The following is a 27,436-nucleotide window of genomic DNA, read 5'->3' on the forward strand; positions in this document are numbered from 1 at the left end:
TGTGAGTCTTTCTTTGTTGTGGGAGGGGTCACTAAGTGTTGAGAGTATTTCTTTGTGGTGGGAGGGGCCAGGTGCAATGACTTATCACTTTTGAAGAATATCTTTGCAAACCCAAGCCCTGGCAGCAATTTCTGTCTTAGGGTTTCCATTGTTGTGGTGAAACACCATGACTAAAACTCAGGCTGGGAGGAAAAGGGTTTATTTTGCTTACACTTTATATCACATTTCATCATCAAAGGTAGTCAGGGCAGGAACTCAAACAGGGTAGGAACCTGGAGGCAGGAGCTGTTGCACAGTCCATAGAGGACTTCTGCTTATTGGCTGGCTCTTTGTAGCTTGCTCAGTCTGCTTTCTTATAGAACCCAGAACCACCAGCCTAGGAGTGGGCCCACCCACAATGGGCTGCCCTCCCACATCAATCACTAATTAAGAAAAGGCTCTACAGGCTTGCCTAGAGTAATTAAATCCATGAGTGGTTGAAGTTCCAGGGATGGAACTCACAGACATTCAGACTGACTATATATCCTTATTCATGCATAACATGGAAGGCAAGGCAGGGCAGTCTTTGTTGAGAACTCCCTGCTTCTGGTACAATTCCAGCCATGGGTTTCAGAAAAAAATAAATACTCACTCTATTGCAGGACCACTGTGGCCTCATTGTCTGGGAAAATAGGGCAGAGAGCTCTCTTCCTAGTAAGAGCAGAGGATTGACAGAGTCTGCCCTGAGCAGCTCCATTCTGGCCTTGGAACGGCAATTTCCAATTTTCTTTTGGGAGATGCACAGTCTCTTGTTACTTTAAGCGACCTTTCTTTACAAATCTGGGATTACCTACCATTCCTAACTGGTACGTTTTTGCTATGATCAAAATGCAGAAAAGCAAAAGCAAATCCATTTGAAAATATATCCACAGACATATGCTGTAATAAAATAGTCTAGAACACATAAGTGGTAGGATGATGTGTCTAGACAATCCCCACGAGAAGATTAATGAGTGCTGGCTGGCTGGCTCTGGCCTCTTGGATGCCAGCCTCTGAATCGCATCATTCCCCTTTCCAGGAAAGCAAGTAATCCAAATCAAACATCCCTTTCCCATTAGACCTCCCTTTGGTTTGACTTCTTCGATTCGTCTGTTTTCCCTGCACCCAATTCCTTTGTCAAAACACAACCTGCACATCTCACGATAGAACAGGAGAATGCGTCTCCTTCTTACCTCTTACATCCTATCTCTGGAACTGAGCCTCTGTTCATCAACCTGTAGACTATCCCTCTTCCTCTGGTCCCTTCCATTCACCTTCAGAGTCTTGTAGCAATATTCTTGAAGTGGCCGGTGCACTATGGAGATTCACCTCTTCTCTGTTCCTTTTGTTATGAACACAATATTCCCTACCGCCCCCCCATCCTCATACTCTGTGTTCATTTCCTTATTTTCAAAAGTCTTTGTTACTGGTAGTGCCTAAATACAGATATTAAGAGTCTTTAAATCTATTTAATTAAAAGAAAATTGTGATGTTGGGAGAAATGGCTGGAACTGGGGGCCATTTCATGGGCAAGGTGGAATCCTAGTACAAGGGAAACTCCATGGAATTTGTAAAAGTAACCCTAAAAAAGATTCCTAGCAATGGGGAACATGGAGCCTGACCAGGCCAACTTCTGTAACCAGGCAAGACCACAAGTGGAGGGATTGGAACACCAACCCAGTCCCAAACCTTCAACCTACAGCTTGTCCTGCTGCAGAGTGTTGTGGGACTCGAGTCTAGCAGAATCTTCATCAAGGAGACCAGAGAAACGTCCATCAACAACTGCTGGAAGCAGATGCAGAGTCCCACACCAAACCATTAGGCAGAGCTTGGCTCAGAGTCCTGTGGAGGAGGGGGAGGGAGGAGGGGGAGGGAGGAGGGGGAGGGAGGAGGGGAGAAACCAGAAGAGACAAGGGACACCACAGGAAAAAGGTCCACAGAATGAACTGGCTGGTAGTTAGCTGGGCTCACAGAGATCAAGGAGCCTGTAGGGGTCTGACCTAGATCCTTTACATACATGTATAGCTGAACAGCTTGGTTGTTCTTTTGGGACTCTTAACAGTGGGGGTGGGGGCTGTCTCTGATTCTTTTGCCTGCTTGTGGGACCCTTCTCCTACTGGGTCATCTCCTCCAGCCTAGATATGATGGTATGTGCCTGGTCTTACATATTATGCCATGTTTGGTTGATGTCCCTAGAAGACTTGCTCTTTTCTGAGGGGAGACCGGGGAAGGGGGAGGGGTGGTGTTGTTGGAGTGGATCTGGGGAAGAGGAGAGGTGGGGCTACTGGGGGAGGAGAGGGAGGGGAAATTTCAGTCTGAACGTAATATATGAAAGAATATAAACAAACAAATAAATAAAACAAATTTTGAAAGGGATTTATATATTACCTAAAATCTCTTTACTAAGAGATTAAGCACATAATTTTTCCTTGTCAACTTAGGGGGCTGGGAATAAAAGCAGGCATTTCTGTGAGCTTATTAATCATCCTGGCTATTTCCAGGTGTAATTCTTGGGAGGCACTGATGTAACCTGAATAGTTTGAATGCCTTTTTCTGGAAATATAAAACTATTTCAGGAAGTATTGCACAATTATGTCTAAAATTTGGAAAACATTTTCACTCAGATTAAGATTGTGGTGGTATTGTGTTCTCCAAAATATTGTGTACCCTAATAAACTTATCTGGGGTCAGAGAACAGAACAGCCACTAAATATAGAGGCCAGAAAATGGTGGCACTCACGCCTTTAATCCTATCACTTGGGAGGCAGAGATCCATCCAGATCTCTATGAGTTTAAAGCCACACTGGAAACAGCCAGGCATGGTGACTCACGCCTTTAATCCCAAGAAGTGAGCCTTTAATCCCAGGAAGTAAGGGCAGAAAGCAGAAAGGTACATAAGGCATGAAGACCAGGAACTAGGCTGGTTAAGCTTTTAGGCTTTTGAGCAGCAGTTCAGCTGAGATTCATTCTGGATGAGGACACAGAGGCTTCCGGTCTGAGGAAACAGGATCAGCTGAGGAACTGTCGAGGTGAGCCGGCTGTGGCTTGTTCTGCTTCTTTGATCTTCCAGCATTTACCCCAATACCTGGCTTCAGGTTTATTTTTATTAATAATTACCTTTAAGATTCATGCTACATTAAGATTAAGATAAAAAGAATAATAAGATGAGAAGGAGGAACTTCTCCATTGGCTGACTGTCCCGTCATTTCACATACATCCAAGTACCAGAGCATCAGGCATTTCAGATACCTTCTCTGTGCCTCCCAACAGGAATACCTTCAACATCTACCTTCTGAAGGCTGAAATGTGGTCTCCTCCAGCCACACTGACTTTATTTAATTTTTTTTATTTCAATAAGACTGGGGGCTTGTCATTAATTGATTTTCTTAACAATTGTTTTCGTAAATTTTCACATATAGGGTCAGCAGCTACTGTAAAACTGTCACTTCATCATTGTATCTTGTCACAGCTAGGACAAAGGAGAAGAGGTTCACCAGCAATGGTAACTCCACAGCTGCCAGTGAGTGGAGAGTGGGGTGACTGGACAGCTCATGAGTGTCAGCAATGCTTCTGAATCTCATATCATGACTTCAGTGATTCAAGGCATTTCCCTGAGGAAACGCTTGGATTCTTCTTGGGAAATGTTAAAATATTTTGTTGATTTCTCTTTGATGCATGAACTCCAAGAATCCAAACAGCAGCACTCACAGGGGCTTCACAGTACAAATCCAATAAATTTTCTGCAGTTTTTTTTTTTTTTGACCTTGAGATGGTCAAAGATAATATAGAAACTAGCACTTCAAGAAATCATGAATTTTCTAGTAAAGTTCTTTGATTATTTCAGAAGCAAACTCTAGGTAAGTTCAAAGTCCTCTTAGGAGTAGGCACCATTGGAACCCCTCATCTGTGAAGATTCAGTGGATCCAACTTACTGAATACGCAGCAGTCTTGAAAGATGCAGCGGTTAATTTTTGGAAGCACTGAAGTGTGTGAATTCTGGAGTCTTGAAGAGAAATTATAACAGAAAACATGTTATAACCACGAAGGTAAGCCTTAACAGACACGTCAGATTTCACAGTGACTCAAACACCTACCACATTTGTTTGTTGTATTGATACTGCAAACCCACAGATGAATCTGAAGACAATTATATTGAGCCTTTGGTTCCTTTTGTTGGCAGTGCAGAATCCTGGGTCACCATGTACCTCCAAAGCACACAGAGGGCACCTCCTCGTAGCTGGAAGTCTCCCTCCAGTGATGCCAACATCATTTCCTATTGCTCACACTTCATTGCCCAGTCAGTAATTTGCCTCCCCCAACCACACCTACAAATGGAGTATCAGTGCATGATAAACACTGAAGGACATTTTGTAACTTATATGTAAAGGTATATCATTTATTCTTTCATCGCTCACACTGTGGCATTGACACATGCCCCGAGTTTTCTACTAAATGCTTTACTCTTCTTCCCAAATATCTAATCCTTTTTTTATGTAAACAGATTTAGATCTATTTGAGAGAGTCTAAGATGGTGCTCAGACTGTTTCTGAACGTTGTTTCTCACTGCTTATATTCTCATGTCCACTAGTCAATATATATGAAAACTTCCCATTCTTTCTCACCAACTCTAAACTTCATGATTCCCATCTGCTGTATGTGGTGTCTGCCTTTAGTTCTAGCTGCCAATCTTTGTCCTCATCATTAGTCTCCCGCTTACTACTTAATGTTTGTGGAGATAATTTTCCAGAAGTATTTGTCTTTTTTTCCCAAATTTCAATGGTTTCTTTTAATTTCCCATTTATAATTTTCTTCCTCCCTCCTTCCCTCCCTGCTTTCCTCCCTCCTTCCCTCTCTTCTCTTCTCTTCTCTTCTCTTCTCTTCTCTTCTCTTCTCTTCTTTTTCTCTTCTTTCTTTCTTTTTTCTTTCTTTCTTTCTTTCCTTCTTTCTTTCTTTCTTTCTTTCTTTCTTTCTTTCTTTCTTTCTTTCTTTCTTTCTTTTTTTCTTCCTTCCTTCCATTTAAATTTTTTTATGGTATTGGGGATTGAATCCAGGGGCTCAGGAACGGTAGACAAGTACTCTACCAATGAGCTACATGCCCATCATTTCTTTCCTTACTTTCCAGACTGCACCCTTCCTCTTAGCCAAATTTATTGGTATGGTTTGACGTAGCTTGTGTCCGGCCATCATCCTCTGTGATTAAAGCTTGGATTCCTGGGTGGTGCTGATGCCAGGCTGTGGATCCTTGGAGATGTGGGACCACCTAGAAGATCCATGTGTTGTTGAGGGTCTGAGGTAACTTGTGTGTAACCCCTTAGGAGAGGACAGCTTATAAAATGAGCAACCCCAGCTCTGTCATTCCTAGTCCCCTTCTGTTCAGAGTCCAAACCATTGGGGCCACTCAATGATGGGGCTTTAAATTTCTACTCTTTGGTTGTTGTTGTTGTTTTTATTTTTAACTTAAACTTTTTAAAATGAAAACCTAATTGCATCACTTTATTCCTTCCCTTTCCTCCCTCCAATGTGTCTCATGTCTACTTCCTCACCCTCACTCAAACTGATGGCTAGTTTTCTTTGATTATTATTGTTGTATATGCATAAATATATAAATACAGTCTATTGAATCTGTTTAGTGTCGCTTGTGTGTGTTTCATTTCAGGGCTGAGCACTTGGTATTGGATAACCAGGTTCTTTTGGGGTGGGTGGGGGGTTGCTCGTCCTTGGGAGAGATGAACTCCTCCTTTGTCATCATCAGTCATAAGGTATAGTTCTTTGTCTCAGGGTGGGATCCTGTGACATTTCTTCCATCCGAGATAGCATGTTTATTGGTATTGATATTTTCAGGTCTTGTTTAGGCAGCTGTATTGTGGAGGTATCATGGTTGTAGCTTAAACATCTAAAAACTTGAACTAAATCTCTTTTATTTTTATAAGCCAGCTGCTTCATGTGTTATTATAGTAACACAAAGCTAACACATTTGTTTTCAGTTCTTCATAGAATTGTGGTTTCAAATTATATATAACCTAAGTGATCACTCTGAATCTTGCCAAGATTGATGGTCTCCTTTTTCCCCACTTCAAGAGGAGGCTATAAACTGGGAGTCAATTTGTTCTCTTTGGCAGAAATGTCTTTATTTTGTTTATGAGGGAATAGTCTAGACTTTTTTCTTTCTTCTTTTTTCCCCCCTACTTTGAGACAGGGCTTCATTTTGTACCCGAAGCTTCTTCCAACTCACTATACAATTCTTGCTTCACACTCACAATCCTGCTTCTACCTCTCTAATACTGGGGTTGGAGGCAGACGGCAGCTCTCCTAACTTCTATCAGTATTACTGAAATTTACAAGCAACACAAACTAAAACATACAAGTAAATTTTAAAATAAATTATAATTTTATGAACTTGAAAGTTACAGCTGCAACAGCCTGATTCTACTACTGAAAACATTTCCCTTTAGCTCTTTTGTAGAGAGAATGTTCCTCTTCTCACCCCCAGCATTGGGTGAGCTCAAAGCTCTTTTCCCTCACCACAGTTTTCTCTTTTTCAGAATTTCAAATGAGTAGAATCATGAGACATACCACTTCTTCTAAGAAAGACTGGCTTATTTTATTTGGTATAATGTTCTTGGCTTCATTTATGTTGCTGTGTGTGCCAGTATTTTTTTTCCGTTTTATTTCCAAGGCGTGTTCCATTTTATGGTATACCACAATCTGCTCACTCATCCACTAATTGCTGGACATTTGGACTCCTTCCAGTCTTTTTCTACTGTGAATTTTATCCTATGCATTTGGCGTACAAATCTGTGTGGACATATGTCCTCATTTCTCCCTGAGTAAATATTTAAGGATTGCAGTGCTATGTAATAAACATACAGCTTGATAAGAAACTGTTGAACTGTTTTCTAATGTGGCTATTCCATTTTGATTATCACCAACAATCTGCATTTCTCTGAGATCCAAATCCTCCCCAACAGTCAGTATTGTCAGAGTTTAATCACTGTAACAGGAACACAGCAGTATTTCAAGGTGGCTTAATTCACATTCCCCAAATGATTAAAGATGCAACCACTTTCTCTTGTGTGTTACATGTGAATGTCTTATTTGGTAAAGGGTACGTTCAACTCTTGGGTCTTATTAGTTGTTGTATTAATGGGATATACTTTTTTTTTTTTTTTTGGTTTTTCGAGACAAGGTTTCTCTGTGTAGCTTTGCGCCTTTTCCTGGAACTCACTTGGTAGCCCAGGCTGGCCTCGAACTCACAGAGATCCGCCTGGCTCTGCCTCCCGAGTGCTGGGATTAAAGGCGTGCGCCACCACCGCCTGGCGGGATATACTTTTTATACAGCCTGGACACAGAATATTTATACTGCAGTTGTTGTTTATTTCCCAGAACTTGGCTGTCTTTTCACATCATTAACAATGTTTTTCTGGGGCTGACAAGATGGCTCAGTGGTTAAAGGAGCTTGCTGCTTTTAAAAAACTGAAGTTTAGTTGCTAATACCCACATCAGGCAGTAAACAATTCCCACTAACTCCAGCTCCATGCATTAACACATATACAAAACACATACACATAATAATAAATAAAATATACCAGTAATATAGCACAAAGGTTTTGTTTTTATCATAATTTTCTTTTATGGGTTATGTTTCTCGTGTCCTCTGACATCTTTGTGTATCCCAAGGTCACAAAAATTTTAGTTTGGAAGCTTTATGCTCTTAACTTCTTACTTCAGATAAAATGCTTTCTGACTTAGTTTATGCATAGAAGGTACCATGATCTTTTCTTGTTTGTTTTGTTTTGTTTGTTTGTTTTGTTTTTGGTTACTGTGATAAGATATCCTGACAAAGGTCACTTAAGAAAGAAAGGGCTCCTTTGGCTCACAACTCCTGACTACAATCCATCATTACAGGGAAATCATGGTAGCAGTAACTTGAAAGAACTGGTCACATCCCATCCACAGCAAGAGCTGTGGGATCCTACCTGTACTGAATTAATGCATACATGTTAGTGCACAGCTCACTTTCTCCCTGTTCATTCCAGGATCTCCTATTAAAAGGATGGTGCCACTGCCATGGCCTGAGTGGAGCAGGGGAGTGTTTCATCTCAACTGACGTAATTAACATGAGTTAGTTCCCACAGTCATGGCCACAGGTCAACCTGATCTGGACAATCACTCACTGATATTGGTGGAAGTATTAAGGCAACTCTACGTAGTTAAAAGGGAGGTTTATTTTGTGGGGTAACTTACAAGTGAAGGGAAAGGTTACAGGGTCCAGGAAAGGCGTGGCGCAGTCCAAAGGGTGTTCTCTGGAGAACTCTGCTTCATCTACCTCCAGTGTCCAGGATCCAGGAACCAAGAGAGCCGGTACATCCAGGTATCAGGTCTTAAGCACTCCTGTCTCTGCCCCGCCTCCACCCCGCCTCATAGGCGTGACAGTTACCAGCCGCCTCAGTGAGGGTAGTACTTCCAGGTCAAAGCTGGAACAACTACCCACTACACACTGAAGCTCCTTTCTCAAGTGATGTGTCAAACTGACAATTAAAATGGATCGCAGTTTTGTTACATATTTTTCCATATTGACATAACTAATTTTTTTCAGATTCATATTTGAAATATGATCTTTACATCAATAAATCACTTTCCATCTTTATATCCTTTACGATATTGAATATTTAGGTATGTTTCTAGCTTACTTTTCTTCTTTTCTACTCATCCACATACTAATATTAACTATACACATGAATTAAACACATAGCATGTGAGTCATTTATGTTTCAAATCAACCCCAAGAAAAGCCTCTTTCATATTTGCATGTTTATTTTGTTTCCATCATTCTTGGTTGATGGGCATTTTTCCATCTAGTATTGCCTTTCCCCCATTTATTCTGTGGAACTTTTAAAAATACTTTCCTCTCTGTATGGGAAAAACTTACTGACAATGAATATTCTCATTTTTTGTTTTAAGTTAGAAGTTGTTTATTTATTTATTTTTATGCATGCATGTGAAAGAGATATAGATACATGATAGAGGATAGATAGATAGATAGATAGATAGATAGATAGATAGATAAGAGAGAGAGAGAAAGTGAGAGAGAGAGGGGGGGAGTATCAGGATGCATGTAAATGTAAACATCAGATATCTTCCTTGTTCAGATACTAGCTGGCTCTATTTTATGTCTCCTCCTTCCACAAAGAATTCTACATCTCACCTCTAATTGGCAGTCTCTCATTTGGTGAAAACATTTACTTTAAGATTCCTTAAGCATTTTCTTAGGACTTTCTGAATGTGACGTGTTTGGTAGCTCTTCTCCTGTCAAGGTATTTTTCTGGATTCTGCCTTGGTATGAGCAGTGTGGACTGCAGGGCCACAGCAGGTAAACTTTACAGTGCAGTGGACACAGATCCAAAGTAACATTCAAGCACTGTTTCTAAGGGAGTTTCCCACCAACACGCCTGCTTGGTCAAAGACTAACCCAGTGCAGCATGTCAGACTTTGATAATCACAGCCTAAAGTGGACAGCAATTGGCAGTATTCTCTGGTAAGTCTATTCTGAGTCACAAAACATAAGCCTAGTAAAAACTTCATGCTATGAAAATTTTGTAAATAGCAGTGCCCAAGTCTGGCACAGAATGGTTGTAGGATTGAGACAAGCCACAGAATTTCCCCTAAATCCTTTTTTTCTCTATGTTTCCAAGCATCTAATCTTTCGATAGTCCATTAGCCTTACTAACCTCGGTAAGGTAGTGAGTGAGCTGTCACCTCTGAGGGTGCTGCAAATAGATGCAAGTCATATCTGCTGAGGTGGGATAAGAGCTCATTGTCTCACAAAGCCCTGCACAAGTCCCCAAAATGTTATTATACCACTCAGCAAAGGGGCTTATTGTTACTGAGGTTTTATTTTTACTTTTGTACTCTGTTGAAACTTATAGTAACCTGACTAAATTGTGCAATGTCCAATGATAGCTTAAAAGCAGACCAACTCATCACTACGCAAAAGTATCCAACCATAGCCCGATCTCCTGGAATAGCTAGCTACTGACCTAGATAATTAGCTAGCTGGTCCCAAAGCCACAGTATGCAGAGTCAAAACTCCAGGCTCCTGACCAAGGGGCTTTACTCTCCTGGCACACCTCTCCTGTCCTCCTCCTCCTCTCTCCTCCTCCTCCTCCTCCTCCTCCTCCTCCTCCTCCTCCTCCTCTTTCTTCTTCTCTCACTCTGTAATGCTGTCTCCTGATGGACTGTGGTTACATATCAGAGCCTGTGAATGAACAGTCTCTCCCACTGGTGTCTCACCAGGTGGTGATTCCTCCAATGAGTGAGAGGATTTGGAGGTTCTATGGATGATTCCAGCCCTGCCCAGCATCCTTATTCAGAAAAAGCCCTTTCTCCATTCCACGTCTGTGTGATACTGGGAATGCTACCTCTGAGGAAGATCTTAGATCTTTTTAGCAATCTTTCTTCTGTTCCTGGAGCCACGGGACTCACAACACAGTCTAAAAATGAAGCAAGACCTGGGAGGGGAAATGTAGGCTAAATTATCACAGGATTATTATCTCTATTGCATTTTCATTTCCAGGCACTCAGATCCTCAGTCTTTCAGAATATTAAAGGAGTTGCAACACACTTCCTTGAATCATCTACCTCAGGCCATGTCATTGGTCATCCCAGAAAAACCTCAATGGCCCAGCAGTTCCGTTGCCCTTGGCTGATGCTGTGCAGATCATTAAATGGGTCTGGACATGGCTTTGTCCACAGGACAAGAGATCACTGCGGTGTGCCCTATGTTCATAAATCCCACCTGCAAATTTCTAGAGGTTTGAGTCTTTTGTTGGCTCTTCATTGGATTGCATCACAAGAGATTAAAAACACGTTTATATTTATTTTTGTTTTTTAAAATGCAGATTTTTTTCTATTGAAAACATAACTCCCTCTCTTCTAGAATCTGTTAGTAGCCAAAGTTTAGCAATAAGTGGGAGGGCCTCGTTAGTCCCTCTTCCATCCATGACTGATTGCTGACAAGGCCAGTCTTGTGTGTGCCTGGTGTAGGTAACCACAGGTGTGAGTTTGTGATTACAATGATTATACAGAGTCCAGAGGGGTGACATTTTACAGTTCTCCACCTTATATCCTAGCTCTCATCATACTTCCTGCCCCCTTTGATGCAATTTTCCCTGAACCTTAAAGAGGGTGGTGCAACTGTCACTTATTCTCAGTGTCTGGGGAACCATGAGCCTCTGTATTTATTACTGTTCACTGTAAAGACGAGCTTCTCTAATGATTAAGGCTGAGGATAGCTGTTATCTGCAGGTAAAAAACATCGATATTTAGAAGAGAGTTTGATGCTATGTCAGTTTAGTTAAACAACAGCAGTAAGTTGCCCTCCTGGGCCTGTGATGTCATAGATCGCTAACTAGGCTTACGGTACCAGGAATGAGTTGGCTATCCCCACATCACTTGTGCTTCCCTTGCAAAGGTGGGGATGTTTTGCCTGGTGGGATGGCTTCCTAGTTCATAGGGTTCACATCTAGGTAGGACCATCACTCCCCCCTCCCCACCCCGTAATCAGCAGAGCATCTCCTGGCACTTGGAAAGCTAGCTAGGAAAGAGAAGTTTCTAGCTCAGTTCCAGCTTGCTATCCTGTAAATGAGTGTGTGTGGTGTCTTCAATGATCTCAAAAAATATACTTCTGAAAACCGCAACTCAACTTTTCCATTATAGACACATACATGTCTGACATTCAATCAGTTTAAAAATGTTATTTCCCGTCTTCAGATGCTGTGAGATTTTCTTTTAATGGCTTAAAATTATAGTTAGCATTAAGTGTTTAATAAACTACTACTTCTTCAAACACCATTTACATTAGCCCCTTTGGTTGTAGAATATGCAGTCATAGTAAAGCCCATATTTTGGGGAGCACTTCTGACATGGACATTTTTCTATGAGCTTTGTATGTGTCTAGGTCAATGAGTCATTGAACTATCCTTGGAATACAAGATCCTCTTTTTATGTAGATGAGAGACGTCACATAAAGCCAGTCAACATCACAAAGCCCCATGCAGGAGGTATGAGGCAGTGACACAGCCCAGGACCCCACCCTGTACCTGCTCCTCGAGGGCTTTGAAAAAGCCACAGTCACAGTTCCTACATTCAACTCACAATGACACTAAATCTATGTCTTTTTACTCTTGCGCAAAAATAAATTCAAATATAGATCCAATGCCATAATGTAAGACCTGAAACTCTAAAACCACTAGTGGAAAATACTTCAAGATGTAACCAATAGTAAATCCTTGCTATAAATAACTCCAAAGCACGGGAAGTAATCCCATAGACTGGTGAATGTGATCACAGGAGATCAAAAAACTTCCACACAGTGAAGGAAACAATCACTGTATAGAAGAGAGAAGCTATAAAATGGAGACGGGAATCATTGCCAAATTTATTTCCAACAGGATATTAGTGTCTGGAATTCATAAATGATTACAGAAAATTAAATAAACATGAAAAAATTAACCAATAAATAAACTAATGAATTGGATAGACATTCCTCAAAAGAGAAAGTATAACAACCAATAAATAATTGAAAAAATGTTCTACCTTTGGTCACCAGGCAATCAGTTATTAAAACTACACTGAGATGACACTTCAGGCCAGTAGGGATGGCTGTCATCAAGAAGACAAGTAAGAACAAATGCTAGTTAGGACATTAAAAAACAGGATCCCTTATTCACTGTGGACATTGAGGCTTTACCCTACTCTGGAAACCAATGCAGGGTTCCCCTCGGAAACTGAAAGCAGGTGTCCTGCTCCTGGGGATAAGCCTAAGGGGCACAAAGTCAACACCACAGGGACCCTTGTATGTGAATGTTTATTGCTTCAATGTTCACAATAGATTTAAAAAAGAGAGATGAGGCTAGACAACTGTCAACAGACTAATGAATAAATAAGTGTGTTACATATGCACACTAGGATTTCATATGTTCTTAAAGAGAGATGAAATCATGACAGCTTTAGGGAAATTGGCTGATGTGGAAATCATTATGTTAAGATGAATCATCCAGACTCAGCAAGACAAGCAACACATTTATATCTTATGCACGGAATCTAGATGTAAACATTTATTGAATAGATACAGGTATCATGCAGTGTTATGCCCAGATCTCGGGGACCCCTAAAAGAAGACTACCATGGAGACCGAATCCTATATGTAAAACCAAAGAGCCTTTATTACCTTCAAGCTCTGGAGCTTGGTCTCTCTGTCTGTCCAGTGCAGCAGTGAGAGCAGAGAGCCCTGAGCTCAGGTGGGGTGGGTTTTTTTTTTTTTTTTTTTATCACAGCAGAGGTTGGAGTGAGGGCATTTCCAGGATCCTGATTGGCTGACATTTGTCTAGGGGTATATGGAGTGTTTGAAATGTCAGATATTTCCCCTTAGATGCAGGCCCTCTCTGGGTGGGGTCAGCTTATGGCTTTTCCTGGGTCCAGGTGTTGCCTGTTACAGGAACTGTGTCTGGGCCTCTAGGCCTGTCATGGCAGCTATGTGGTCAAGCTGTTTTGGGGCCCCTCCACAGCAGAATCTTCTTGCTTGAGTTGATGAGTATACCAGATGTTGAGACAAAGTCTTCATGATGTGCCCAATATTCTCAAAGTAAAATACTTGATTTAATAGTTTCCAACGAGCTATAACTTAATTGGTTTCAAATTTGAAACTTGTTTAGTGCAAATTTGTGTAAGTACAAATTTGAAACTTGTTTAGAAAAACACGAAAATGATGATAACCAATTGTATGTTCTGATATAAAGCTTTATATTTGTTAGTAACTGATAGTGCTTAGTTATGGGGGAGTAGGTTTGTTTCCCTGCATGCCAACTGCTGCTACAAATGGTCTCTCTTTTCTTCAAACAAAATGTTTATGGAACTAACAGGCTCTAAACACCAGCTCTCAATCTCACTTACCAAAATTTGGACTGGGTGGAACATGGGTCAGTAAATTATATTGTTGAACTATACCTACTAAGACTTCTGAAAGAGCATGAACTAGTAAGGGTACTGCCCTTTTCACTGAGAAAAGCCTGAGATGATTGCATCCCCAAACACACTCTGGCCTCAAGAAAGAAACCTGAAGCAGGCTGTTCTTCTTTGTTTCCTTCTGGGAGGGTTGGAGATGAGTTATGAGGAGCTAGATGGTAAAGAGAGAGGTGGGAATCAAGCATGCATTTAGATTGATTCTATTTTTTTATTTAATTAAAATATAATTACATCATTCCCTTCCCTCTTCCTCCCTTCTGGGCATCCCTCTTGTTCCTTTCCAAAGTCACCGTCTCCTCTCCTTTATTGTTGTTAGAGACAGACATAAAAGAATGAATGTATAAATACAACCTGCTAGGTCTGTTCAGTGTTTACTGAATGTATTGTCCATTTGGTACTAGATAACCAACCAGGGGCCTCATATTTGAAAAAAAATTTATTCTGTTCCAGCAGTTGTTAATTATATGTAGCTCTTAATCTAGGGATGGGGCCCTGTGGGATCTCCCCATCTACATTATTGTGTCAACCGTTGGAGCCTTGTTTAGGCAACTATGTTGTTGAGATGTATAGCTTCCCTGTCATGGACAGAAGGTTTATGCTAAACCTCCAGGGGCTCTTACAATCTTTCCATTCCCACTTTCATCAATGTTCCTTGAGCCTTAGGTGCAGGAGTTATGTTGTAGCCGTAGATGGGGATAGGCATCCTATGGTCAGTTGCTCTCTGCATTTTGACTAGTTGTGGTTTTTTATAATGGTCTCCTGTTGCAAAAAAGAAGGTTCTTTGATAAGGAATGAGAGCTACACTTATCTGTGTCCCTGTTATATATCATTCTATTTTTAACTCGGTTCTGAATTTGGAGGTACCAGGTAATCTTCAGTGTAAGCTGATTAGTGACTCCCTGGCTGTTATGCACATGTTCACCGTGTGCTCCACATCTCCTTAGCTTCCTTAGAACTGTTTCCATAAAGACTCGAAAAGCCAAGAAAAGATCCCATGTAAAGGGCATGGACCATGCAACCCACCTATTTCTAACAGCACCTTAGATTACTGGAGGCTTTCCAACTCTGAATATGTGTGCATTTTCTTCTGCCATATTTACTCCAAATTTATCTTTCAGTTCCAGAATAAGAATAGAACTGTCTCCTAAATGCTGGGAGAATGGGGCAAATACAGTATCATGAAACAATTTCTAAAGGACTCAGACATTAGAGATGCTGTGGGCATTCTCAGATAGGATGTGGAAGTTCATTTTGTCTTTCCAGCTGAGGAGAAATCTGTAGAGGCAAAGGTGAGAGAACAAAGCATTCTTGGTAGGAGTCTTCACATTGGATTGGAACAATGATAATCCTTGGTCATGATTCTCAGAGCATCCATCCCCCATTTGTAAAGGATGAAGATTTAGCCCCTACCAGTGCATCACAAGATAACTTTATGCTCAAAGGAAATTCCATCCTCTCACAAAACCCAGTTTTTTTTTTTTTTTTTTTTGACATTTTAGCTAGAGAGGAAGCCAGGTATAATGGAGTGGATAAAGGGAAAACTGATGTTTTGTGGTACAGGGAGCAGGAGCCTTGTGAGCTGCAGGTTGTCTGAAATCTACTCCCGGAAGGCCTGTTCTATTGGAAGAGCTCATGTATGGTTCTGACAGCTCCCTAGCCTCTATTACCACTCTTCTCTCAGAGTAAGAGAGCCCTGGCCACCAGGAGATGTATGGCTTCTGGAGAGGCTCAAAGAGATCATGTGATACACCTGCACTAACAGGGAACAGGAGTTGACTCAGCAAATTTTGGGTGAAAAAGAAGAAAATGAAAAGCTAGAAAAAGTGCTTTACCTTCATGTCACTTTCAAAGGAAATAGAGGCTGTGGAACATCATCTTAATAAACAACCTGACAGCACACCTTCACAAATAGCTGACTCATCTAAGCCTGCACGTAGTTAAAAAAAAAAAAAAATCACAATTCGGGTGTCACTCTGCATTTTATGTTCAGATTCTGTTTTAAAATATGAATAGCATTTCTTGATACTGGAGATTTCCTGGGATTGTATGGGGTTGATTTTATTGGGGTGGGGGGAAAGCTTAACATGGATTATCTTCAAGCTTCCTTTTTTTTATCTGTTTGTTACACCCAGGTTGTCCTTTCCAAATACAACCTTGTGGCTCTGTTTCTAGCTCTAGGATTGCTGAAATGGGGTCAAGGGAAATGTATAAAAATTAAATTAATGAGAGAACTCACTTTCAGGCATTATTTTCTATATGACTTAACAAAAGCATCACTTAAAAATAATAATTTCAAGAAATGATACTTTCAGAGATTATTTTGAGGTTAATGTCCTCTTCTATTAACTATTTAGAGCTGTGGAGTCAATGCATTCAATCATTTCTGCAGTTCTTTTCAAATTGGCCTGAAGAGACACTTTATGTAGAAAATTACATTATAAATTTCTAAGAGGTAGAGAGTTATTTAAATCCTATTTCAACTTTATTTTTTAAAGCTCAAATACAGAAAATTCTAAGAGGATATGAATACACGAGCAATGTTAGACTATCTAAATATCAGAATATATACTATGGAGATCACAAATGCTAAAAACATGGAAAAAAGGAAATTGAGCAATAGTATATTTTTCCTACTTTTAAAACTACTAGCTAAACAGAAATTCTTCATGGGATGCTTTGAATTTTTGAATAGTGTATTACTTGGGGTCAAAGTAGTTTAGTCTTTATAACTATTGATAGCTTAAGTTCACATAGCTTTACTCTATTACGTTAATATTTGACCTCTATATAAACTGAGTGGTCCTGGGGTATTTGATCCATTGAAATATATATATATATATATATATATATATATATATATATATATATATATATATGTATATGTATTTATAAAATAATTGGAGCCGTGTCTTTTTATAAGTACATACCATATGTGCACATATAAGATACATAAATACATGAATATATTTTAAATATATTGATAAATGTAAATATACTGAAATATTGAATCGATATTGAAATATGGCTATCTATTTATGTTTATGCTCACGGTATGCCATCAGTTCATTCAGGAATGCCTTGCTAGGCAGCAGTGAGTAGCATCTGGAGTGCTCTAGGGAGGGTGAGCAGACCACTGGATACATCCACCACAGTCAACACCTGATACCCCTTAAACAGAGCATTGGGTTGGCTTTCCTTACCACACAGTTCCAATTTACCACAGGAATATTGATAAAAGTTGGTTACCACATCTGTGTGAGTCTGTATGGTTCTGTTCTGTGTATCACTCAAGAGACCTTAGTAGAAGGCTGTTAGTTATTATGCAGCACTGTTTACCTTGTGAGAAAAGTCATGAGGCACAACAAAGCCCACTGTAAGAGTTTATTAGGAGAAGGGAGGGACAGGAAAGAATGTGCTTAGGCCTACTGAAAGACTGGTGCAGGAGAGGAGGGAGGGTACGTAGGACCTGCCTTTTATGGACTCCCCATGCATGTACATATGGACTATTTAGCTACACCACACATGTGCATAGATTATGTGATCACGCTGCGCAATTACATGACCATGTAGCATACGGATTACATAGAACATAAGGCCCCTGGAAATGACTGTCTTGTCAGCACATGCATGGTCATGGGGGCATGGCTAGAAATCCTATCATTTCAGACTTTTTGTTCTTATAAAAGATGGAAGGTGAGTGGGGATGGGGGCCCCTAAAAAGAGCTAGAGGCAATAATTTTACCCAGATGAGGTGAAGTTCTTGTGACATCTTAGTAAGAATGGGTTTTAAAGACCGATTGGTACACTCCACCTTCCCTGAGGACTGAGGATGGTATGGGATATGAAAATGCCAAGGAATATTAAGAGCCTTAGCTAGTGTCTGGGAAATCTAGGAGGTGAACTCTGGAGCATTATCAGACTGAAGAGGGGCAGGAATCTCAAACCTGGGAATAATTTCCCAGAGAAGGAGATCTGCAACTGTCTGAGTCCACATATTAGAAACTGGATATGCGCCTACCCAATTCGAAAGTGAGTCCACCATCACAAGGAGATATTTAATTCTTCTGACAGTGGCTATATGGGTAAAATCGAGCTTCCTGTCAGATGGAAGCAGTTTCAGGAGACATGGTGCCCCCATCCCCATCCCATACTCCATCTTTTATAAGAACAAAAAGTCTGAGATGATAGGATTTCTAGCCATGCCTAGATGCTTAATCATTTCCAGGGGCCTTATGTCCTATGTAATCATGTAATTGTGCCCTGCGTGATCACATAATTGTGTGCGGAGTGGCATGTAATTACGTGCAGTATGATCATGTAATCTATGCGCATGTGTGGTGTAGCTATGTAAGCCCATATGCACATGCACAGTGGAGTCCATAAAAGGCGGAGCCCACATACCCTCCCCCCTCTTCCTGCACCAGTCTTTCAGTAGGCCTAAGCACATTCTCTTCTATCCCTCCCTTCTCCTAATAAACTCTTACAGTGGGTTTTGCTGTGCCTCAAGACTTTTTCTCACATGGTAAGCAGTGCTGCATAATAACTAACAAAGACCAAACACTATATTGTGTAGGTTCACCCCGCAGGTCATCCATGTCTTTCTTCTGACGAAACTTGATCCTCTAAATGGACATACCACATTTTGAGAGACTATGGAAAGAAAAATGCCACTAACTGTTTCCTAAATGGCAGGGTTTATTTCAATACTCACATACAACTGAATGAGGCAAACTATTTACACAAAACATTAAGTACAAAAAATATAATACAATTTATCTGTACATAATTACGATTCTCTTAGTTTCCACAAAATGTTGGCAGAGAGATGATGAGCGGGATTGGAAGGGAGTTCTAGGAAGGGAGTAGTGTTGTGCTCTTGGCAATATGCAGGACCATTTTATGACTTCATTGTTAAAGGAGATGATAGATACTGGGGATGCACCTAGAGCAGTGATACAAGATGACATTTCCACTGCTATAATAAGTACAAGTTTCACCTTATTAATATGTTTGGCTAGACAGGTGTGAGTTGGTTTTGGCTGATTGTTTGGGAAGTGACCCTGCCCACTCCTTTTCGGAACTTCCATAATTGGTTCAGTGACAGACAGAATGAGTTCCCTACCTGGGTTGACACAATTAGGGTCTCAAACTGATTTCTGAAAACAAGATATCTGCCAGGTATCATTAAGCAACAATTTGAGGCAAGGACCTGGCCAGCTCTAAGGGAGAACATAAAACCAGTAAGTTAAACAAAAAGACAATGACCACAGGAAACCACCAATGCATGTGTCTAGTGAGAGTTCAGAGGAAATACTGACAGCCAAACATAAGGACTGAATAGTGTGGGTTGCCGAATGTCTGAGAGAGAAAACAGTCACCAGCAGGTGCATTCCCACACAGACCCAAGTAGCTGTTTTCTCAGGGAACTGACAAGGGAATGCAGAGCTACCTCACTCTTGAAATGGCTCTGTAGTAGCTAATATATATTGCCTCTGAAGTTTAAATTTTAAGATCAGTAACAGTCTGCAAGTTTACCAAGGGCTGGAGTTGGTTTAGGAAAAACTTCAATGAATAGGAAATGAAACAATCCCAAACAGTTTTATTTTGTATCACGAAACAGGCAAGGAGGCAGAGCAGGTATAAAGTCAAACCAAGTCGGGTAGCACAGGTTTGGTCGCATGTTTTGCAGAATCTTACACTGGGACAAGCTGGTGCATCTCACTGACAGATGAGGTGAGCATCATGGTGATTCAGTGGTTGGAGGCTTGCACTGGGCATGCTTTTGAAGCAGATCTTGAAGCATTAGTCCACAGTCATGGTATAAGAGATAAGTGGTCAACTTTAGCACAGAAGACATTGCTAACATTTTAAACCCAAGTGCAATGTACCGATTTGATTAATTTTTCAAGCAGTTCTGATATTGGAGTTTCAAAATCAGACAAAACAACCCACATACCATTCTAGTTGGTTCTCATTCCACACTGTGTCGCTGTTAGTAACCTTCCTGTTTTCCTTGTACCTGTGTACTACAGAGCAACAGAAACAAACCTTGACTTCTATTTGCACTGACTAGACTTTTCTATCACAGGACAGGATCTAACATGTTTCCATGAAGATCTAAAAATTAAAGCAACAGCTTTTTTCAGGCTGGACTAGGGTCACCTCTTCTGGACACACCCTTGTTCCTGTTCTGAAAGCAAAACCACATTGGAACGTGAGGCATTTCTGTCTCATTTTCTGTTCCTGAGTTCAAACAGACACACAAGAGTAGTTTTCCTCAAAGTGTATACAACCAACCCTTGGCTCTGATTGGAACGATCAATAACCAGGAGGAATAACAGCACAGAGCTTAGAAAAGGCACTGGCAACTCTATGAGGAAAGTCAATCATTTCCTGCAGATAACAGACTTCCTTTAGTGTTCCGATGGAAGAACAGTTTCTATTTATCAGAGCCCAGGCTTAGCTTTCTGCTTGTATTTATCTAACATTGGAACCATCTGGTATTAAATTACCAAGAAGCCGGGAAAGATAAGGATTATGGCTGACCTACTGGCCTTAGGTTCTTGACTGATTATAAAGGGGTGGAGAGCTACCTGCCCCACTTACATTTTAGTGATTTCCATCTCTGATTTTCCCTTTCTGATCTAAGAGTATCCTTGATTTGTTTAGTTACCTGTACAATGTCTCCCAAGTAAAGCAAGTTGATATAGGCTCTGGTCATGGATAATAAGCTTAAATGGCAGAACATCATTCAATGAGATCATGTTTTGGGGCTGGGCTCTCATTATGAACTATACCATTTGTACCAGACTACAGATTTGGTGTTCAGGAGGCTGCACATTGTTTGCAGCATGAACTACTTTAAGGGATTTGTTTCCATCCCTGATGCTTCAGTAACACGTATCAAAACTCTGATAATGCAACATTACAATGTGAACACAACTTCAACATAAGTCCATAAAGAAGAGTGACTTTCGCAACTTCTGCCAATAGTTTGTATATACTGTTTCCCAAAGGGAACAGTAGCAAAGTGGAAAACAACACATTTCTTTTGTTTCATGAGATTATTCATAGAGACAACCTGAAGGCCTTGGCTTAGTATTTATAGAGCTGCAAAATCTCCTTACATCACTTTAATTAATGATAACAACTGAAAAGATAAGCTGGAGAGATAGATGATACCTGAGCTCTGGGCATTAATCTCTCACACAGCATTCCCTGTGATACATCTGCTAGGTCAACAAGAACATTAACTTGGGTTTTCCCATCTCACATGCATTTCTCAAAGAAGCATTGTACTCACAATGTCCTTTAGTATTTGATAATAGATAATATCAAATACCCACGGCTCATACCGGGTTTTGAAATATTGACAATGATGTTTCAACATAAATCTCTAGATGTTCCATGAAGTTGTAAAGGTGTAGGAATGAATAGATGAGCCAGGCATGTTCAATATTTTTAGACTCTAGGAAAACAGCAGAGAGTTTGCAAAGGAGTTGATGTAAGGTTACTGCCTTGAGACCTCCAGGAAAAGTGATTTGGGGAGCCATGAGACTCAGACATAACCCGTCACTTGAAAAAGAGGTTGCTTTGAGGCTGACAGAGTCCGCTATATCACCAACTGGTAAATGGTGGCTGGTTTTTCTGGTTGGGGCTCCCAAACTTTTTTTTTTTGAGACAGTAGTGCTGACTGAACGTAGTGGACCCCAAAGTGTGACTAAAAACGTGAAGGGCTCACTGAAGAGTCCAGGGTACCTCAAAGTTAAGAAAGTTGATGACCCTGTGGAAAAACTGAGGAGGAATTTGGCTTTACCCATTGGGGAAGTATTTGTGGTTTATTCTAAAAGCAAGAAAATTCAGCAAAGAAACACGAGGATATATGCAAATTTATGCACTAATAGGCTGTATTGAGATGAATGACCAGAGGCAAACCTGTTGCATCTTCAGGAAAAGATCCATCTCCTGAGCTGTTTGATCACACAATAACATAGCCATCCCTTGGGTGGAATCCTCTTTGATGAAAAATTGTCCACAGTATTGAAGGCAAGATCCATGCAGAACATTTGCTGACACAGGTGTCAGAGTTGGTCATTTCCATCCCTTTGTAGATAAGTAAGGAGGCAATAATGCCCTTAACTAAGTAAGACTCATGCACCCAAGAAATGTGATTATAGAAGAGTACAAATGTCAGGCCCACAGCACTTGGTTGTGGGCCAGATCCCTGCCTGGGCCTATAGGCAGGATATTCAGTAGGGAGCGACAACCCTCACCTTTCCATCTCACATGCCACATCTGTTTCTTTTCTTTTCAGTGTCACCTGTGAATCAATAACATCCACACCCAGCTATGCGAATTGGTCCTTCCTGGTGACAGAGGCATCTTGATGGCAGATACATTCACAAACATTTGCTGTTTATGGCTTATCTTTGATTGCTTTAGTGTCTCTATCACTCCACATACGAATAAGAAACCTTCTTCTGTTCCCTCAAAGTCAATGCTAATTCTAGGTAGAATCTACTTTAATATGCGTTTTGATGTATTCAACAGAATTAGGGATGCTTGGGTACCAGGAGTAAGTTTTAAGTGGCAGAGGCATAAAGAGGCCTAGCTTGCATTGGGAAGTTTTGAAGAAAAAGCCTAGAACTATGATGACAGAGACTTTTTTCTTTTGAAGCATAGTTTCACCCAATGTCCCAGAGTTCCTTAGAACTCACTGAGTTAGCTTCAGTCAGTGGTGACACGGCCCCCAGTTCCAAGAAAGTCCCCAGGGTATTTGGAAATTTCTCAGGCTGTGCAGTGTGCAAATATTCTATTCTTCTTTCTGCAGAATGTCAGCACCTAGCAGGATTGATGATGGTCTAATCAGAGAGAGAACCCTAAACAACATTGAGACCAACTTCCAAAGAATGTAAGTATGTGACTAAAGCCAGTTTCTTAATGAAAACCAGCCAAACTTGAACCCTAATTCTAGAAAAATAAGCTGATTAATGTCATTTGACAACAGGTTCAGCCAGATGTAGCTTAAACACGTTCACTTCCCCATGTGTTTCTTGCATCAAAGGGCAAAAAGGAAGCAAGGAGAGAACGAAGGAATGAAGGAAGGCAAGAAGGGTCAGAGGGAGGGATAAAGCAGGGAGGAGAGAAGGAAATGACAGTGCCAGCCTGAAAATTAAAACGTGACCTGCAGGTTGCAGCTTAACCCCAAACAAACAGTCTCCAAGTACAGCAGATCTACTCTGAAAAGGAGGTTCCAAAGTGGATGGCATATCCTGTGCGTGTGCGTGTGCGTGTGCGATGCGCTATTAAGAGGTCTGGATTATGGTATGCACTGCACCAGGAGCAGCAGCAGTGTACCTCCAGAAGAGAAGTCATGTCACTGGTGGTGAAAACCAGAATACAGCCCATGGTATTCCTGAGCAATTGTTCCAATTGTTTGGCTAAATAAGAGTACAGGCCTGGTGGCTGGGAGTGGAAATTTGAACAAAGAACCAGGAAGCCAAAAATGAGGCTTTAAAAAGGCAATACTAGTGTCAGAATATTGTCTTGTTTCAAATATGAGAATCCTGGGGTGGGGTTACTATATCAAACTGACAGAGACCAGATTGGAGGTCACTTAGAATGCATTTCCTATCAAGTTTAACTATAAGTTCTTGAAATATTTGCACTCTCCTTTCCAGGGGAAAGAAAATGACCTTTCAAGTTAGGGAAACATTCAAGAAGGGGAGCTTATTTTTAAAACAAGAAAATTTAGTGCTACACCAGGAGGATTTATTCTTTTCTTAAAAGAAAGTAATGTGATGAGTTGAGGCATTCAATGAAAATCCACCCTAGAGACAACAAATAAATCATCCGACACATCTATCTGTTGAGTGTGGATTTTAAAAATGTGTGTGCAATGGAGGCCACATACACTGTAGAAGAAGTGTGTGAAATGCCACACGATGTCCCACTGGGATATTCCCATATGCCACTTCTTTACAATCTGACACATCTCCCAGAACCCATCTGCCATTTTAATTTCAATTTTAATAGAGAATTAGGTCTGAAAAATGTGCTTATATGAGAATAATTCATGACTAATCATGGGATTTTTGGGGGGAACATTTTCTGAGATTGCTTTTTTTATATTCGATAGGGAAAATACACACTCATAAAAACCCTGTGCTATACATTTGCATAGACGTGAAAGTTTATTTACCAATAAGAACATGTATGAATACCTACTCAGGCCTTTATCATACTGACCAGTGGCACAGACAAACCATTTTGTCTTTGCTTTTAAAAAGCATTAAATTGATACCCATATTCTCTGTATCAGGTGTTACTGGGTCTCCTTTACTCCTCTAAGGACCTCAAGAACCATTTCAAAACATTCCGCCATGACTGAACTATTCTGAACTATTACCTCTCAAGGTACATCGTGACTGCTACTGTCTCAGAGCAAAGTGGGACTGGCTAGGCCGGGTACACAGGAAGGCAGCTCTAATGGAAAGACTCAGAGCCTGTCCCTCCTCTGGCCTGGGGGCAGCAGGGGACAAACAAGCGGAGCATGGTACTGGAATGTCCCTCCAGTGTGACTGTGCTGAGCCCCAGAGGGACAGTTTGACACACCTTTAATGCTCTTGATAGGGGCCCATTGATGTACACTAGACACATCAAAGATGATGAATACAAAAAAATGCTTATCATTAAACATCAGTTCATTCAACACTGCATAACACAAAAAAATAAAAAGAGTAGCTTTCAATTACAGTTTGGTACTTTCAATATTTTCCATAATTGGCATCAATGTTCAAGAGTTTTTTTTTTTTTTTTTCTGCAGGGAGGGAGGGATGTAGAGTCTACCCAAATGTTAAGATTGACTCTTCAGCATGTTCCCACTGCCCAAGCAGGTGGCCTTCAGGCCTACAGCATGGCAGGGATCTCCCTTGAATGCCATGGAATCCAAAAGTCAGAGTAAGGCTAGTTTCACTGCAAGCTGCAGAACACTGCTGTGTGTCTCACTGTCTGCTCTCTGCTTCATGTGTTCACCACACAGTGATGACAGTCACGTCCCAGACCATAGCAAAGGATCTCAGTGGACCACAACTGGGCAGGTCCAGGGCAGGTGGCATCCCTAGGCTTCCTTGGGCAGGAATCACTCCAAGTGCAAACAAACTCTTTCCAAGAACCCATGAGTAACTCAGGTTGGGGGAGTTGGCCGTAGTCATATCTTCATTTTTTGAGTTACTATGGACCCTGTTGGAGGGAAGGGACCTCTCAGATAAAGTGCCTGGTTTTTGTTTGTTTTCAAATTAAAATATCATGAAGCTCTACATTCAAAATCATGAAGATGCTATGTGTCTGAAGACACTTTCTAATGTGGTTGGCACATTTATGAAATAAAACTCATGAAACAATAGACCAGTTAGAATTTGGGATGAGCACAATACAAAACTTCACACCATGGCTCACTTAGCAACAATCAAATGTTTGCTACAAACCAGATTGTCACAACACCACATTTAGGTGTTTAAGGGTGTGCGTTTTTTGTAGTGATGGGAAAGTCTTGGCTTGAAATGCACTTGAAATGGATCCACACGTCATCTCTGAAGCCTCAGAAACATGGGCAGTCATGGAGCACAGCTTTGAGGAGCAGAGAGTTTACAAGAAGCCGAAAGTATAAGAGCTGCTAGTATTCATCATAATTGTTGAGATCTGTAAAGTAGGCGTTGGAGTAGGTCTTCCCAGTGAGATGTGGGTTGAAGTATTTGTTTCTCTCCTCTAAGATCAAGTTGTTTTTGTTAAATGCCTGTAAAATATGTTTGAAAAGATTAAGAATGTTCAGTAAATGTTTCCAAAGGAATAAAATTGGGAGATGTAGTGCTGAGTTTGAACTCTCTCTGAAGGCTCTATTAGTTTGGAAAGTGTTTTCTCATTTACTGGCTCCTTAGCTCATTTGCCTCAAGGCTTGGCTAATAACTGGATGAGGTTGGCTGTCTCCAGTAGCATCTGGCCTACTTTAGCACTTTAATCGGGAAGGAACTGAGGGAGACAGAACCAGAAATCCAAAGTCTGAATTTCTAGAAATCCTCTAAGACTCATGCAAATTTATGTACACTGCCCAAGTTATTTTCCATACCTGGGACACACTAATATGCGTTTAGACTTCCACAAAGAGCTGCATTTAATGTGTTGTTTTTACTAATTCTTTGAGAATTTTATAAATGTATTTTAATCATATTCATATTCCAACCCTTCCTATCCTTTCAGATCCATTCCCACCTCCCAAACCATGACCTTAATGTCCTATTTTTAATTTTTTTAAACAGATAATCCAATGGCTCCAAGTTATGCTGCCTATATACTCCTGGGTGTGAGGACATCCATTGGAGCATGGGACAGGGGTTACACCCTTAAAGATATCAGTCTTCCTCCCCCAGAAGCCATCAGCATTTACCAAAGATGTTATAGAACTTCTTTAAGCAAGTGCATCTGACTCAAATGCTTAGTCTCTTTTTGTTCTGCACTCATTAAAAGGTGTCCACTGTGGCCATCTGTGACACAGATGCCCTGTCTCATTAACTGTCATTAAAGTCACATGCAACTTCAAAGAGATTAATTATACCCAGTAGAAAGTAAATACTGAGAAGACCAAGATAAAGATAAAACAGGGTAGGTGGAAGCTAACTTCAAATAATTAGTCTATCGAAGTTCTTGAAGGATTCATTGTAGATTAGGCAGACACCTATCTACTGGGCTTCTTTTCCCTCATGGCAGCAACATTTCTAATATCACCTCAAAATGGGAGACTGCACCAAGGTGAGAACACAGACCACTCAGCTACCCACTGCTGACTAAAGAAGCAGGACCACAGCCATGCTGACGGGTTGGCATTGCGCTACAGGGGCTGCAGTTTTGTTTGGAAGGCCTATAGCTCAAATTTTCCCTCAATGGTACAGCTCATTTCTGATAGACTATGAATCCTCGCCTTTCACTTTCTCTTAAATCCATCACCTAAAAGGAGGGAGATAGTGATCGATCCAGGACTCTGGTTCAAGCTGAGTTTACAGGTTAAACAAACAAACAACCCACCCCACCTCTGTGCAAGTGGCAGAGAAGGAAGTGAGGACATTGCAGTCCTGGGGTCATAAATCTCCTGTCTGAGGCTGACAGAGCCGAATGTAATACATGTTCTGTTTTCTTAATTGTGGATTCATTGGACTCTTTTTTAAAGACTTTATTTTTGAAAATTTTATACAATTAAAAAAATCATACAATGAATTATGTTATCTGTTCTCCCATTTCCCATTCATATCCCCCAACATTTCTTTCTCCCAACTTCATTGTTTGATAACTGACTAAGTCTGGTTAATGTTGCCCATATGCTGATTGGTGTGGGAATATCCACTGG

At 40.7% G+C, this 27,436-nt stretch overlaps 1 protein-coding gene across 1 annotated transcript in view; it reads right to left on the reverse strand.

The window, feature by feature from the left end:
- Positions 1-24,440: 24,440 nt before the first annotated feature.
- Sema5a (semaphorin 5A) overlaps positions 24,441-27,436 on the reverse strand; it is a 485,625-nt gene continuing 482,629 nt past the window's right edge. Inside the window, exon 23 of the mRNA XM_059276245.1 lies at positions 24,441-25,834. Within this exon, the coding sequence (XP_059132228.1) occupies positions 25,715-25,834 (120 nt within the window). The 3' untranslated portion in view covers positions 24,441-25,714. The remainder of the gene's footprint in view (positions 25,835-27,436) is intronic.

This window comes from Peromyscus eremicus, chromosome 11, assembly GCF_949786415.1.
Source record: "Peromyscus eremicus chromosome 11, PerEre_H2_v1, whole genome shotgun sequence".
Classification (NCBI taxonomy): Eukaryota; Metazoa; Chordata; class Mammalia; order Rodentia; family Cricetidae; genus Peromyscus; species Peromyscus eremicus.